We start from the raw sequence: 13,705 nt of genomic DNA, 5'->3' as shown, positions 1-13,705 counted from the left end.
TTTAAGATAACTATGAGCCAAATTGTCGCATAGTAACTCTAGCTTATGTAAGAGGAAAATACTGACGGTCTAGAGAATTTACTAAATATTCGGGTACGTTAGAAAGTAGTTGTTCAAGTTAGACCAGTAACTAATCACGTGTTCCTTATATAGTAGTTACCGCGCTCAAAAAGGATATCTGCCAAAGGAAGATATAACATTATACTACGCTCGTGTGCGTAAGCGTAGTAAGAAAGGTAATGAGTAGTGAATGTAATTACAAATTATCATTCTGTAATGTAATCATGAAACGTTGACAGGAACCCGCGTCAACGTGGGTCCAAGTCTGGACTAGGAAGGTGCCTCCACTCACCAGCTAGGACGGCGAACCACAGACGTAACTCGGTTGTGGTTTGAATACCCCCGGGCCCTTGGCATTTTGGCATCGCCTTCGTTCCCAGGTTTCCATCAAAACCCACGTGTGATCGACACCACTATAACGTTTGTCTGGCGAATCAGTGAGTACCCGCAGGATCCGAAGAACAGGTAGAAAATTAAGAAAACCACCTTGTAAAGTTTGTGATACACTAAGGCCACTAGGAAGGAGCTCCTTAAACATTTTACTAGTTGAGGATTACTAAGAATATAACATCAGTAAGGAACAATCATAAGTGTTCTAAATCTCTCCGTAATGCGCCTGACGGGTAGGCAAAGTCTTTCAAAAGCAAAACTTTCATGCAAGTAGAAGCTGCTTAAGGTTGATTTACTCACATTGGACACAGGATTGGTTTCTTTAGTTTTGCGTGGCTATAATTTTATTGATTTTGAATTAGTTTTCCCCGTAACCATTGCTAGGGCTTACCGTGGGCCATTTTTGTAGTGTACCTTCGAGCCATTACCTTCACACCTGCCCTGAGCAAGAGTCTTTTTGTCGGCTTTCGAACTTGTGACAGCAACCTTCCAACCGGAAGTGGCGCCCTTAATCAAGTTGCTGTCATTGTAGGCAAGAAAAATTCGTTACAAATTTGGCGCCCAACGTGGGGCCCGACAGAAGTTAAAAGCAGTAATTTTAAAAAAAAGCAAAGTTGAATTGATTTGGTTGTGCTTCTTATTTAATTTAAATAGAAAACTAGGTTAGAATTGATTTTAGGTTGAAGTTATTGTGTGACTTGCATTTCTTTTGTCTCGTTTTCAGCTTTCTAATTTTGAAATCAAGACCTTATTATTTACCTTAGTGAATTACATATATTAAGTTTTTTTTCCTCTCTATAATTAATTAACTAATAGTTTTCATTATCATTGAATTAAGTCATTTGCTAATATTTTTTTTTTGGTTGTTACTTTTATAATTTAAAAAAAAAATGGATCTATACCATTTAAATGCTAATGATCTCCAAGAAGAAGAACTTAATTATGAGATGCTTATTCGTGATCAACCCATAGTGGGGTCGATTGAGACTCGTTGTCGCATATTGCGTAATCTGCTGAGGTCTGAAAGTGCTAAAGATGCCTTAAAAATTTCACATGAAGGGATGTCAATCGATTTTGAAAGAATCCCTTATGAACTACAACAGATAGGAGTTGCCCTCGCGCAGAATCCTCCTAAACACATACGATCTAAATTCTTATCCCGTCTCGTTCACTATCACATGAGATTGATACGGGGTGTCCCGAAAGATCTGGTGCAGCAGTCAAATGTACAGCTATTACTAGACTTGATTGCAAGACTTACCCGTGAGTACTATCGTGTAGATTTTGATCACGTGATTCAACAGCTCTCCATGATTGATGATAACATTTCTAGTCGGCCTTCAAACGTTAGGCCATTAATGGTAGATGAGCGGAAAAACTCCACACCATTTGAAGAAAATCACCGGACATTTGAATTCCATGAAGCGACTGGTGCAGAATCAAATAAGGAAAGGTCAAAATTTCTAGTACCAGATCCAGAAAATCCAAAACCATATACGGGTACAATTCCAAAAAAACTTATTTTTAAATCCATCGTGCATACGCTTAGCGAAGGTAGATGGGCTGAGCTTGGCGTGTCCCGAGAAACGTTGGCCAAACCAGTTCAAACTAAAGTGGAATGGGTTAATGAGCATCCATCGTTTAATAACCATCATGAGCAATCTAAAAAAGAAGCTCAAATTAAAGTTTCACCTAACATTGAAAAACAAAACGAAGAGGATCTTATTGATATATCACGAGAGCCTTCTTTAAACCGCACTGGTGATGATTTGAAAGATTTATTTCCTAACGTAGACTCAGTTCAGCAGAGCGAACGAAAATTTGGCACAGTTCCTAAAGTTAGTCCATTACTGGCAAAAACCGCTTCAAATGAATTTGTTCATGTCTCAGAAATCGATGCGTACGTACAGGCTTGTGTAAAGGAAATCCTTAGACCTGCTGTTGATTACACCAATCCCAGCCAAGAAGAAAACAATCTTGCCAGGCGACTGAACTACCTCAATCTGTTAGATGATCGGCTACCTGAAAAAAAAGAAGACCCTAGAATCTGTGAGCCATTTGCCAGATTTCAAAATTCCGTACCGTTCGATTTGGGCCCGCCCTTACAACTTTCCGGTCAACACCTTCAGGACCATAATAGTCAATCAACACCTCTAAACAATCTGAGAATTCAGTCCTTACCCAATCCGTATGATCCCGTAAACACCCATTTTTCCCAACCTCTAAATACTCGACAACCACCTTTCCGACCGTTGAACTTATCAAATCAAACGAGTCACCATCGTATGCCACACCAACAATGCAATATTATTGAAAAGTGGCCAAAATTCTCTGGAGATAACAATTTAGTGCCTGTTACAGATTTTCTTCGACAGATCGATATTCTGTGTCGGTCTTATGGCATATCAAAGTCCGAGCTACGAATGCATGCCCATTTGCTTTTCAAAGAAGGTGCATACGCGTGGTATACCACCTACGAAGAAAAGTTCTATTCCTGGGAAGTTTTGGAATCTTATCTGAAACTGCGATACGATAATCCGAACCGAGATCGAATGATCAAAGAGGAAATGCGAAATCGCAAACAACGACCCAATGAACTTTTTAGTGCATATTTAACAGACATGGAAATGTACGCCTCGCGCATGAACCGAAAAATGTCTGACTACGACAAGTACGAGATAATAGTCGAAAATATGAAGATGTCATATAAAAGGCGATTGGCGTTAGAACAAATCATGTCGATTGAACACCTAGCCCAAATGTGTTTCCGTCTTGATGCGGTAGAACCACATCTGTACCACTCTGGGAACTCGAGACCTGGTATCAATCAAGTTGACATCGACAAAAGCTATCTTAATGACTTCACTGGTGAAGATGAAGAGGTATACATGCTTCAAAACCCTGGCCCTAAACCATATCCTCGAAATGATAATCGAGAACCACCACGCTGGTCGAATCAAAATTCTACTGCTAGACAATGTTGGAACTGCGGAAACCCCGACCATGTGTGGCGTGATTGTAAAGAAGCAAAACGCAGATTTTGTCACGTTTGCGGATTTATGGACACCGTTGCTAACAACTGTCCAAACCGACATAACCTGGCAGGTTCCAACACTGTTCAAAAAAACGCATAAACGAGGTTGAGTTCGGGAATCCCTTACCTCGAAACAATATTGAGATTCCCAATAAGCCCTATAACTATTTTAATCAAATCTTTAAAATAAGTACTTCTTTTCATCGATGTCCACATTTAACTGTCCAAATTTTATCAGAAAGCATTGAAGGTCTTGCTGATACCGGGGCAAGCATTTCGGTCATTAGTTCCACAGAATTAATTGATCGTCTTGGCTTAGAAATCCACCCTCTGTCCCTCCAAATTTCTACGGCTGACGGTACAGCCTATCGATGCTTAGGATACGTGAATATTCCATACACTTTTGCATCCGTTACCCACGTCATCCCAACAGTAGTGGTGCCAGAAGTAACCAAAGATCTTATTTTGGGAATAGACTTCCTTAATAAGTTCAATTTTCACCTTGTTACTCGGTCTGATTCATTTGAAAGTTCAGATTCTTCAGTTACAGAAGAACGTGCTCAAAATAAACCTGGCATATTCTGTGTCGAAAATTGCAACACCGATTGCAAGGGCAAGGTTCAATTTCAATTAGAGCCGCCTGTACCATTTTTTGAACCTTTAACCGAAATCGAGCATGATGAAAGCCTCGAAATACCTACCGTTGAGTTGCCTAAGAATACGATCCAAAGAGCTGAAGATCTGGAGACAGGTCACAACTTAAACCCACAAGAGCGACAAGCCCTGTTTGAAGTGGTAAAAAAGTTACCCGCGACCTACGAAGGTAATTTCGGGAGAACTCATCTCATGAAACATGAGATTGAGCTTATCCCCGGATCTGAACCTCGAAAGGTTCCTTACTATCGATGGTCCCCGGTCATTGAAAAAGTAATCGATACTGAAATTGAGCGAATGAAATCATTGGGAGTAATCGAAGAATGTCACGGAGCGGTTGACTTCATCAACCCGTTACTTCCTGTAAAGAAGGCCAATGGAAAATGGCGAATATGCTTAGACTCGCGAAAGTTAAACGAATGCACTCGTAAAGATGAATTTCCTTTTCCTAACATGATAGGAATCTTACAGCGGATAGAAAAATCTAGATACTTCACCGTGATAGATCTTTCCGAAGCCTATTATCAAGTAGGGTTGTCCGAGTCATCCAAGGATAAAACAGCCTTCCGAACCAATCGAGGATTATTTAGGTTCTGCGTGATGCCTTATGGTATCCGAAATGCCCCAGCTGGAATGATGAGACTAATGTCTATCGTCTTGGGACACGATCTAGAACCACATGTTTACGTGTACCTAGACGACATCATCATTCTGGGAAATACCTTTGAAGAACATGTCAGGCTAATTGATATCGTAGCACTTCGACTCCGAAATGCAGGTCTAACTATTAATTTACAGAAAAGTAAATTCTGTCAGACGGAGATCCGATATTTGGGCTATGTTCTGTCGGAAAAGGGCATTTCCATGGATGTCAGCAAAATCCAACCTGTCTTAGATTACCCCGCACCCAAAACGATCAAAGATGTTCGTCGTTTATTGGGGTTGGCGGGCTTCTACCAAAAATTTATTAATAATTACTCTGATATCACCACGCCCATAACGAACCTTCTTAAAAAAGACCGTAAAAAGTTCAACTGGACTCCTGAAGCGGAACTGGCTTTAAACAAACTGAAAACGGCACTAGTATCAGCACCGATACTATCGAACCCCGATTTCACTTTGCCCTTCATAATTGAGACCGATAGTTCGGATTTGGCTATCGGTGCAGTTTTGGTTCAAGAACAGAACGGTGACCGTAAGCCAATCGCATATTTCTCGAAGAAACTCTCAAGTACACAGAGGCGCTACAGCGCAACCGAGCGAGAGTGTTTAGCGGTCCTCTTGAGTATTGAGAACTTCAAGCACTTTGTTGAAGGAACATCATTCATTGTTCAGACAGATGCTATGAGCCTCACCTTCTTAAAAAGCATGTCCATTGATAGCAAGTCGGCTCGAATCGCGAGATGGGCTCTTAAGCTCTCAAAGTACGACGTTACCCTTCAATACAAAAAGGGGTCAGAGAACGTTCCCGCCGATGCACTGTCTAGAGCAGTAAATTCCATTGGAATCAAACCTGTGGATGACTACGTTGAACAACTTAAAAGGATGGCCACACTTCACCCTTCTCGATACTCCGATTTCAAAGTATACGACGATAGATTGTTTAAATATATCTCCAATGTGTCTGGGTTAGAAGATCCGGGTTCTAAATGGAAGGAGGTTATACCTCTCGAACAACGTCAAGATCTTGTGAAGGCCGTTCACGAAGAAGCTCATCTTGGTCCTTTAAAAATCCTTGCAAAGCTGAGAGAACGCTTTTATTGGCCTCACATGTACTCCGATGTAAAACGGTTTTGTTCGAAGTGCGAAGTATGTCGCGAATCAAAAACACCAAATGCGAATGTTACGCCCAAATGTGGTCAGCAGAAGTTGTGCACTCGTCCCTGGGAGCTCATCTCCATGGATTTCCTCGGGCCTTACCCTCGATCTAAACGTGGGAACATATGGGTCCTTGTAGTGTGTGACTTCTTCTCTAAGTTCACGCTCGTACAATGTATGAGGGCTGCCACCACTCCATCGGTGTGCGCATTCGTTGAAAATGTTGTATTCAATTTATTCGGCGCACCTGCCGTTTGCATCACAGATAACGCTCAGGTGTTTAAAGCAAACCAATTCGAACAAATGCTGCGCAAATATGGCACCACTCACTGGAACCTACCCGTCTACCATCCTAGTCCCAATCCAACAGAGCGGGTCAATAGGGTGATTGTTACCGCTATCCGGTGCACCCTTAACAAAAAGAGTGAACACCGCGATTGGGATGAGTCGGTGCCACAAATAGCTAAAGCGATATGTACAACGGTCCACGACAGTACCGGGTTTACGCCATATTTCGTTAATTTCGGTCAAAATATGATTGAAAATGGTCAACAATTTGAAACCATGCGCGACGAGAATTTCGGTCAGAAGACTGAGGATCCTGATCGGCATCAGCTGATGAACAGTGTGTACGAAACCGTTAAAGATAATCTCGCAAAGGCTTACAAGAAGTATAGCAACAGTTACAATCTTCGTTCCAACGATAAGCACATTTTTGAGAAGGGCGAAATTGTCTACAAGAAAAATATTCAGCTCTCGAATAAAGAAAAAAACTTCGTCGGAAAATTCGCACCGAAATTTACAAAAGTCCGCATCAGTGCTGTTCTAGGATCCAACTCTTACGCACTGGAAGATCTTAATGGCAGAAAAATCTCTGGGAACTATCATGGTTCCTTTTTGAAACGATCGTAAGCAAAATATCTCAGCTATGACGATGTCCTTGCCAAGGCACATCAACGAAACAACAACAAAAAAAAAACACACTTCTTCAAGGAAATCTGGCAATAGAGTGAGCACAGGAACAGCAGGAGTTTCTCACGTTGTGTAAATAAATATATTTTTCTTCTTTTCATTCTTTTTCATCCCATCTTATTTATTTTTGGATTTTTTTTCTTTAATTTTGTTTAGTCATAGTTTTAACCAAAGTTTTCGACCAATTTTTTTTTCTCAGATCTCTATTTTTGTTCATTCTAGTTTTCCTAACACTTTTTGTAAATATTAAATAACCTGAAAAAAAGAAACAAAAGTCAAGACACATTAGTTCAACATTAATTACCTGCTTATCTTTAAAAATCATTCGAATTTATAAAAATCCTTTATTAAGCATTTCAATATTGAACGGAAGTTTGAACACTCAGAATCAAAACAACCCAAAATTAAGAATGCCCGGGCATCAAAACAAAGTTTAGCTGCCGTTCTTAATTTTGGGCTGCTGTCAACACCCCAAAATCAAAGTTCACAGTTTGAACTGATGCCCCCAAAAACTTAACGTTCAGAATTTGTTTCGTTTCTTGCCGCAGCGCTGTTTGTTTTTGTATAATTTTTTTTCCATTGAAAAAGGAGTATGTAGTAAGCGTAAGTATACTTATAAAACATTGAATACAGTCATTAATTAGTAAAAAGTGTAATTCAAAACCATTTTTCTCTATTTCCAGCAACATCAATTGTTAAAATTTGAGAAGAATTGTAGGAAATTGGAGGAACGGACCAACAAATTGAACGGGGATATCACCCAAATACAGATAGGTAAGTCTAGAAAAAATTGTTAACAGAAGATTTCTAAGTAAGAATATATAATAGATTATTATCAATATTTTATATTATCAATTTCTTTAACAACTCAATGAATATCGCATACTTTTGTTTTGTACTTAATCATTATATTTTTTTATAGATTTATCTTTTTAATTCTAATATTTTCTTTTTTCTTTGTTTTCCATTCTCATTACAGAGCTCGAAAAATTTCACCATGATAACACACAATTAAACACAAAGTGGTAAAAACTAAATAAAATAAGAATTAATGTTGGAATATAATTCACTAAAGGTTCTCGCAGCAGCTCTAGTTGGAGCAGGAGCAGGAGCAGCTCAAAGATTTGTCTCCTTTAGTACAAGAGGAGTATCCGTGTTTTGATGCCAAGTTATACAAATAAAGAGCGTAGATTTCTGGCCTATATCGGCCCTTTTGAAAGGGATGCTCGACTGTGCGTGGTATCAGCCTTAGATCGGGTTTTTACCGGTGTGCGCTAGATATTACAAAAAGTTAGATCGAACGAAGTGTACAACAATTTAAAAGGTACTCACGAATGGCACAAACAACTTTAAAAAACTAAAACTATCGGTATCATATAAATTTTACGCAGAGCGTCTCTAAAATCTTTCTCAGTTCGTCGCAAATTTTCACTTCTAACCGTTTTCTGGTTTGACAGTTCGTAGCGTGGCCGTTAGGTCTGTTCAGATGCAGCGACGTCAGGGATGCCAGAACATTCTCCACCCCGTGAATCCGGAACGGCCTCCGCATCGCCTTGCTCGGATTCACCGTTACCTATCTCCATAACGGCCAGCTTCGCCACCGGTCTCTCAAGTCGTCCAGATGCCGTTTGTACTGCAACACGTCTGATCCTTCCATCCTTGTTCGGGATTAGCTCCACGATCCTTCCTCGGATCCAGGTACGCCGACTGCCTTCCGCAATATACACCAGGTCTCCAAGTTTAACCGACACCACATCTTCGAACCACTTGGACCGCTTGTTCATATTAGGAAAGTATTCCTTCAGCCATCTGTCCCATGTAGCATCAGCTAAATACTGCGAACGAAGGTAACTGCTTTGCAGTGCTTGGCTAAGACTGATTGGATCACGCATAGGGTCCTGATCTCCCGTGGAGTTACCCAAAAAGTGGTTGGGTGTCAACGCTTCGTAGTCGGCCGAACTTTGAGGCATGTACGTCAGTGGACGAGAGTTTATAAAAGCTTCTGTTTCCGCCAACACCGTCAGCAGAATCTCGTCGTTGAGTTTCCTTCCGTCGTCGAGAGCTCTCATCGATTCTTTCACGCTTCGCACCATCCGCTCCCATACTCCACCCATGTGGGGAGCGGAGGGCGGATTGAATAACCAGCTTGTTCGGGCGTTGGTGAATGTGTCGGAACAGTCGACGTTGATTCTCTTGATCTGTCGTTTAAGCTCGCGATCGGCACCGACAAAGTTCGTCCCGTTGTCGGAAAATATTTGGCGTGGGGGACCTCTTCTTCGCACAAATCTCCTGATCGCCATTATGCAGGAATCCGTCGTTAAGCTGTACGCCAGCTCCAGGTGAACGGCACGGACTACCAAGCATGTGAAGACCGCTACATATCGCTTTTCCTTCCGCCTGCCAACGGTTACCTCCAACGGCCCGAGATAATCCACACCGGTATACGCAAAGGGTCTGGTATACGGTGTCAATCTTTGCTCTGGCAATGGCGCCATTCTTGGTGGATGTGGTTTACATTTTTTAATCTTACATACCTGGCAGCTTTTCGATACTTCGTTAACAGCGGACCTCAGATTCGCAATCTGAAAACGCTGACGGAGCTCGTTGACAATTGTCTCTCTGTTTGCGTGACCAAAAATTCGGTGATAATGCTCCAAAAGCCTTTGGGTTACTAGATGCTCTCTTGGCAAAATTACTGGAAATCGGGAATCGAAGGACGCGTACTGCGCATTCACGGTTCTTCCTTCCACTCTAATAACACCAAATTCGTCAGCAAACGGGGAGAGTTGATACAATGAACTAGATTTCTCAATTTTGATTAAATCCTTCAGGGCTCGTTCACGATTAGATATCAGCACCTTCACCTCATCGGGGTAGTGCTCACTTTGAGCCAATCGCCAAAGGATATTTTCGGCTGATTGGTATTCGGATTGCTTCAACGGTGTTTCGATATTCGGGATGGTTCGCATTACGTATCGCTTCACATTCTCTACGGAAGGTACCGTCTCGATGGGCAATGCTTTCTTCCGTCGACGACAATTCGAAATAAATCTTATAACCGTAGCCAGTATGCGTACCAATATGGTCCATTTAGAGATTCTAGCAATGTCAATTAGCTGAATGGGAATATCAATGTGGTGGAAAAGGTAGTGGGTTCTCAACTCTTCGTTGGTGCTTTCATTCGGTGATTTCTGTTGTGGCCATCTATCAACAGGTTCGTACAGGAATGATGGGCCATTAAACCAACGACCATCCGGTTTTGGATCCGTATCTTTATTCCACTTGGTCAAACAGTCAGCGATGTTCTCTTTTGAAGGGACCCAGCGCCACTGATCCGAATCTGTTAAGGTCAGAATTTCTCCGATGCGAACGGCTACATATTGCTTGAATTTTCGGTGGTCAGATCTAATCCAGGACAAGACGGTGGTAGAGTCCGTCCAAAGAAATTTCTCCTTAATTTCCACCGTGTGGCTAGAACAAATGTTTATCATCATCCTAGCACCCAACACAGCGGCTTGAAGCTCTCTTCTGGGAATCGATTGCACCTTGAGGGAGGCCACCTTAGCCTTCGCCATCACCAAGCAGCATTTCACTTTTCCATCCTCGATGACACGGAAATACGCCGCGCATCCGTAGCCCAATTCACTGGCATCGGTGAACACATGTAGCTGCAATGTTTCGTACCCTCCAGCATGATCTCCACCACAGTAGCACCTGGGGATCTGAAGGTTGTTGATTTCTTGGAGAAGCTTTGTCCATCGGACCCATTTCTCGAAAGCTTCATCCGGAATGTCGTCATCCCATTGTATGCCGCATCTCCAAAGATCTTGGAACAGCATCTTCCCGTGGATTGTATACGGGGACAGAAGACCCAATGGGTCGAAAAGACTCATAATACATCGAAGAGCCATTCTCTTAGTCGGTCGTCGTTCGCCGCAAACATACGGCGCCAGCTCACCACGTAGGCTGGTAGGAAATTGGAAACAATCCTGCCGTGGGTTCCACTCCAGTCCTAGGACCCTCTCGATGTTATCGCTTCCCATGTTACTGATAAGTGAGAGCGATTTCTGTTCCGAATTCTCTCCGACTGCTTGTAGCACCGATTCATCGTTGCTAACCCAATTTCTCATGGTGAATCCGGCCCGAGCAAGGGCTCCTTTCACCTGAATCGCTCGATCAGCTGCTTCCTCGGAAGTGGGGGCACTATCGAAATAATCGTCCATATACGTTTTCTCCTTGATAGCTGTCGTAGCTTTCGGGAAATCCTCCCGACACTCGTCCGCTATTTTGTGCAACACGTAGATCGCCGAACAGGGCGAGCACGTCGCTCCGAACGTCGCGACGTCCATAATATAAACGTCGGGCGGTTGTGTTGCGTCGAATCGAAACAGGAATCGTTGGTAGTTTTTGTCTGCTGCTCTTATTCGGATTTGGTGGAACATTTCCTTTACGTCGCCACCAAAACCGATGCGCCACTCTCGGAACTTGCATATCACTGAATGCAGGGGGACCAGTAAATCCGGGCCTTTTAACAGTTGATTGTTGAGGGAAACTCCACCCACTGAGGCCGCCGCGTCCCACACCAGCCGTCTTTTGTTCGGTTTCTTCGGGTGCGACACCACATTCAGGGGGAGGTACCAAACGCGTTCAGCACTAGTTTCTGCCAACTCTTCTTCGGTTGCCTTATGGGCATACCCTTTTGTCAAATAATCTCGTATTTGTTGGTGCACGTTAGCCTGGAGTTCGGGGTCTTTTGACAGCTTGCTCTCTAGGCATTTCAGACGTCTCTCTGCCATGTACCGGTTATCTGGGAAGCACACTTCATCTGCTTTCCACAGCAAACCAGTTTCGTATGCACCGTCACGAAACACCGTGGTTTCCTCTAGGATCGTTTTACATCGCTTGTCTTCGGCAGATTCAAGAATCGGCGCAAACGGGTTCTGGGGTTCCTCCAGAACGAAATGTTGTCGGATGAGGTTGTTAAGTTCTTGATCTGCGTCGCAGTGATGGAAGTTAACTCGGACCGAGTTCTTGTCATTTCTATCTCCTGCCTCGTTAGGCCCATAGATGGCCCATCCGAGCAATGATCTCACGGCAACAGGTTCGCCAGGTTGACCTTGCCGACTTTCGATTGGGGTTAAAATGTCAATGTTATCTAACCCAATAAGCACTTCAGGCTGGGCATCGTTAAATGAACTGATTGGAATATCTTTCAGATGTTCATAACGATTAGCTAATTCGTCGTAGCAGAGGGTTTGCTTCGGTAGCTTAAGTTTCGAAACCGTGTGTGCGGTAAAAGAATGTTGTTTCGGATCTCCCAACTTCGAGATCTTGCATTTAATGAGCTTGGATGAATTTTCGTTCCGGGTTACACCGGAAGTCCACTGTAGTTCCAGCGGATGCCTTTTTCCCTCTATTCCTAGGCGGCGTGCTAATGACGATTCCATTATGGTCAGTGATGACCCTTCATCGTAGAATCCAAAGGTATCGACAGTGCGATTTCCGTTGTGCAGGGTAAGTGGAACTATTCGAAAGAAAAACGCTTTTCTGAATTCGTTGTGGGAATTACAAACAGATTTAACGACTGTTGCTTCTCCCTTTTTGGCTTGCGCCGGAACATGGAGCAACGGATGGTGCTGAACTCTACAGCCTTCGATGTTACATCGGATTCTTGATTTACACTTCCAATTACCGTGCTCATTCAGGCACATTTCGCACAAATTCCACTGGCGTACTGCACGCTTTCTTGAATCGAGATTTAGTTCTTGGAACTTCGAGCAGTTCCGAACCCGGTGATCTATGCCACCACAGATTGGACATGGCTTACGTTGTCTATATTCTTCCTGGTTTCCATCACTGTTAATGTGAGCATGGAAATGTCCCTCTTTCTTCTGCGACGGTTTTGCATACTTCGCTGTCTCAGGTTTCGGCGGTACAAGCGTGGTAACCTCACAGGCGTCTTCGGCCAATTCCTCCATATACTGGCCAAATTCCTTCAGCGTTGGCTCGGGGAAGGAGCGTTTATATCTCACCCAAGCAAGCTGATGATGAGCAGGGAGCTTCTCAACCAATTCGCTGAGCAAATCGGGATTCGATAAATGAGCTCGTAGACCTGCAGCCTCTAGCTGGTCACAAAGGTGCTGTACAGCTGTGGCAAACTTAATAAGGCTATCTAGACGCTCAGATTTTGGCGATTCGAGTTTGCGCACTTTAGCCAGCATGTTCCTTACAAGAATTTCGGGCCGTCCATAAAAACGTTTCAGTGTTTCCATTATCTTCGGCACGCTGTCAGGAAATGTCAATTTTGTTCTCACTGCTTCTCAAGCCGCCCCTCGCAGGCTTTCTCTAAGACGGACAAGATTCTCAACGTCTGAGAAACCGCAGGCAGCATTGGACGTTTCGTAACTATGGAAAAATATTGGCCACTCCTCAGGCTCTCCGGCAAACACAGGTAGTTTTCTGGGCCAGACTTGGCGAGCCAACACTTGTTCTGCAGACGGACCAATATTCAGGTTGGCAAACGCTACCGGTTGTGGGAAAGGATTTATGGGTTGCTTTGGAGGTGGTACTTCAGGAATCAGGTTCATAATTGGCACACGGATTCGTGCCGAGTGACTTCTAGGTTCGGAATGAACTGATTTCGATGTACTCAGTTCGACTATCCGAGAGTTAGCGTGATGCTCTTCACCTCGTTCCACCATGGCGTGCAAAATCTTTCCGCTTCGAGCTTCGGCGTTCGAAACATCAAAAACCTCTTCCGGATCGTTATTGTTTTCC

At 43.2% G+C, this 13,705-nt stretch overlaps 2 protein-coding genes across 2 annotated transcripts in view; both read right to left on the bottom strand.

Annotated features, from left to right (window-relative positions):
• The window catches only part of LOC129750841 (signal peptide peptidase-like 3), a 76,676-nt gene that overhangs the window by 32,442 nt on the left and 30,529 nt on the right, over positions 1-13,705 (bottom strand). The window lies entirely within an intron of this gene.
• Positions 7,987-13,240, bottom strand: LOC129750839 (uncharacterized). Its single transcript, XM_055745936.1, has 2 exons — positions 8,261-13,240; positions 7,987-8,202 (listed from the first exon to the last, which is right to left on the bottom strand). Exon 1 carries the CDS (start codon positions 13,198-13,200, stop codon positions 8,401-8,403), a length of 4,800 nt encoding a protein of 1,599 aa, XP_055601911.1. The 5' UTR covers positions 13,201-13,240; the 3' UTR covers positions 7,987-8,202; positions 8,261-8,400.

Source organism: Uranotaenia lowii, chromosome 3 (genome assembly GCF_029784155.1).
Source record: "Uranotaenia lowii strain MFRU-FL chromosome 3, ASM2978415v1, whole genome shotgun sequence".
NCBI lineage: Eukaryota > Metazoa > Arthropoda > Insecta > Diptera > Culicidae > Uranotaenia > Uranotaenia lowii.
This window is presented reverse-complemented; position numbering and strand designations above follow the sequence as displayed.

What these genes read in the sequence shown, in the direction of transcription:
- LOC129750839 (XM_055745936.1), bottom strand. Translation starts at nt 13,200, where the DNA reads ATGGAAACACTGAAACGTTTTTATGGACGGCCCGAAATTCTTGTAAGG.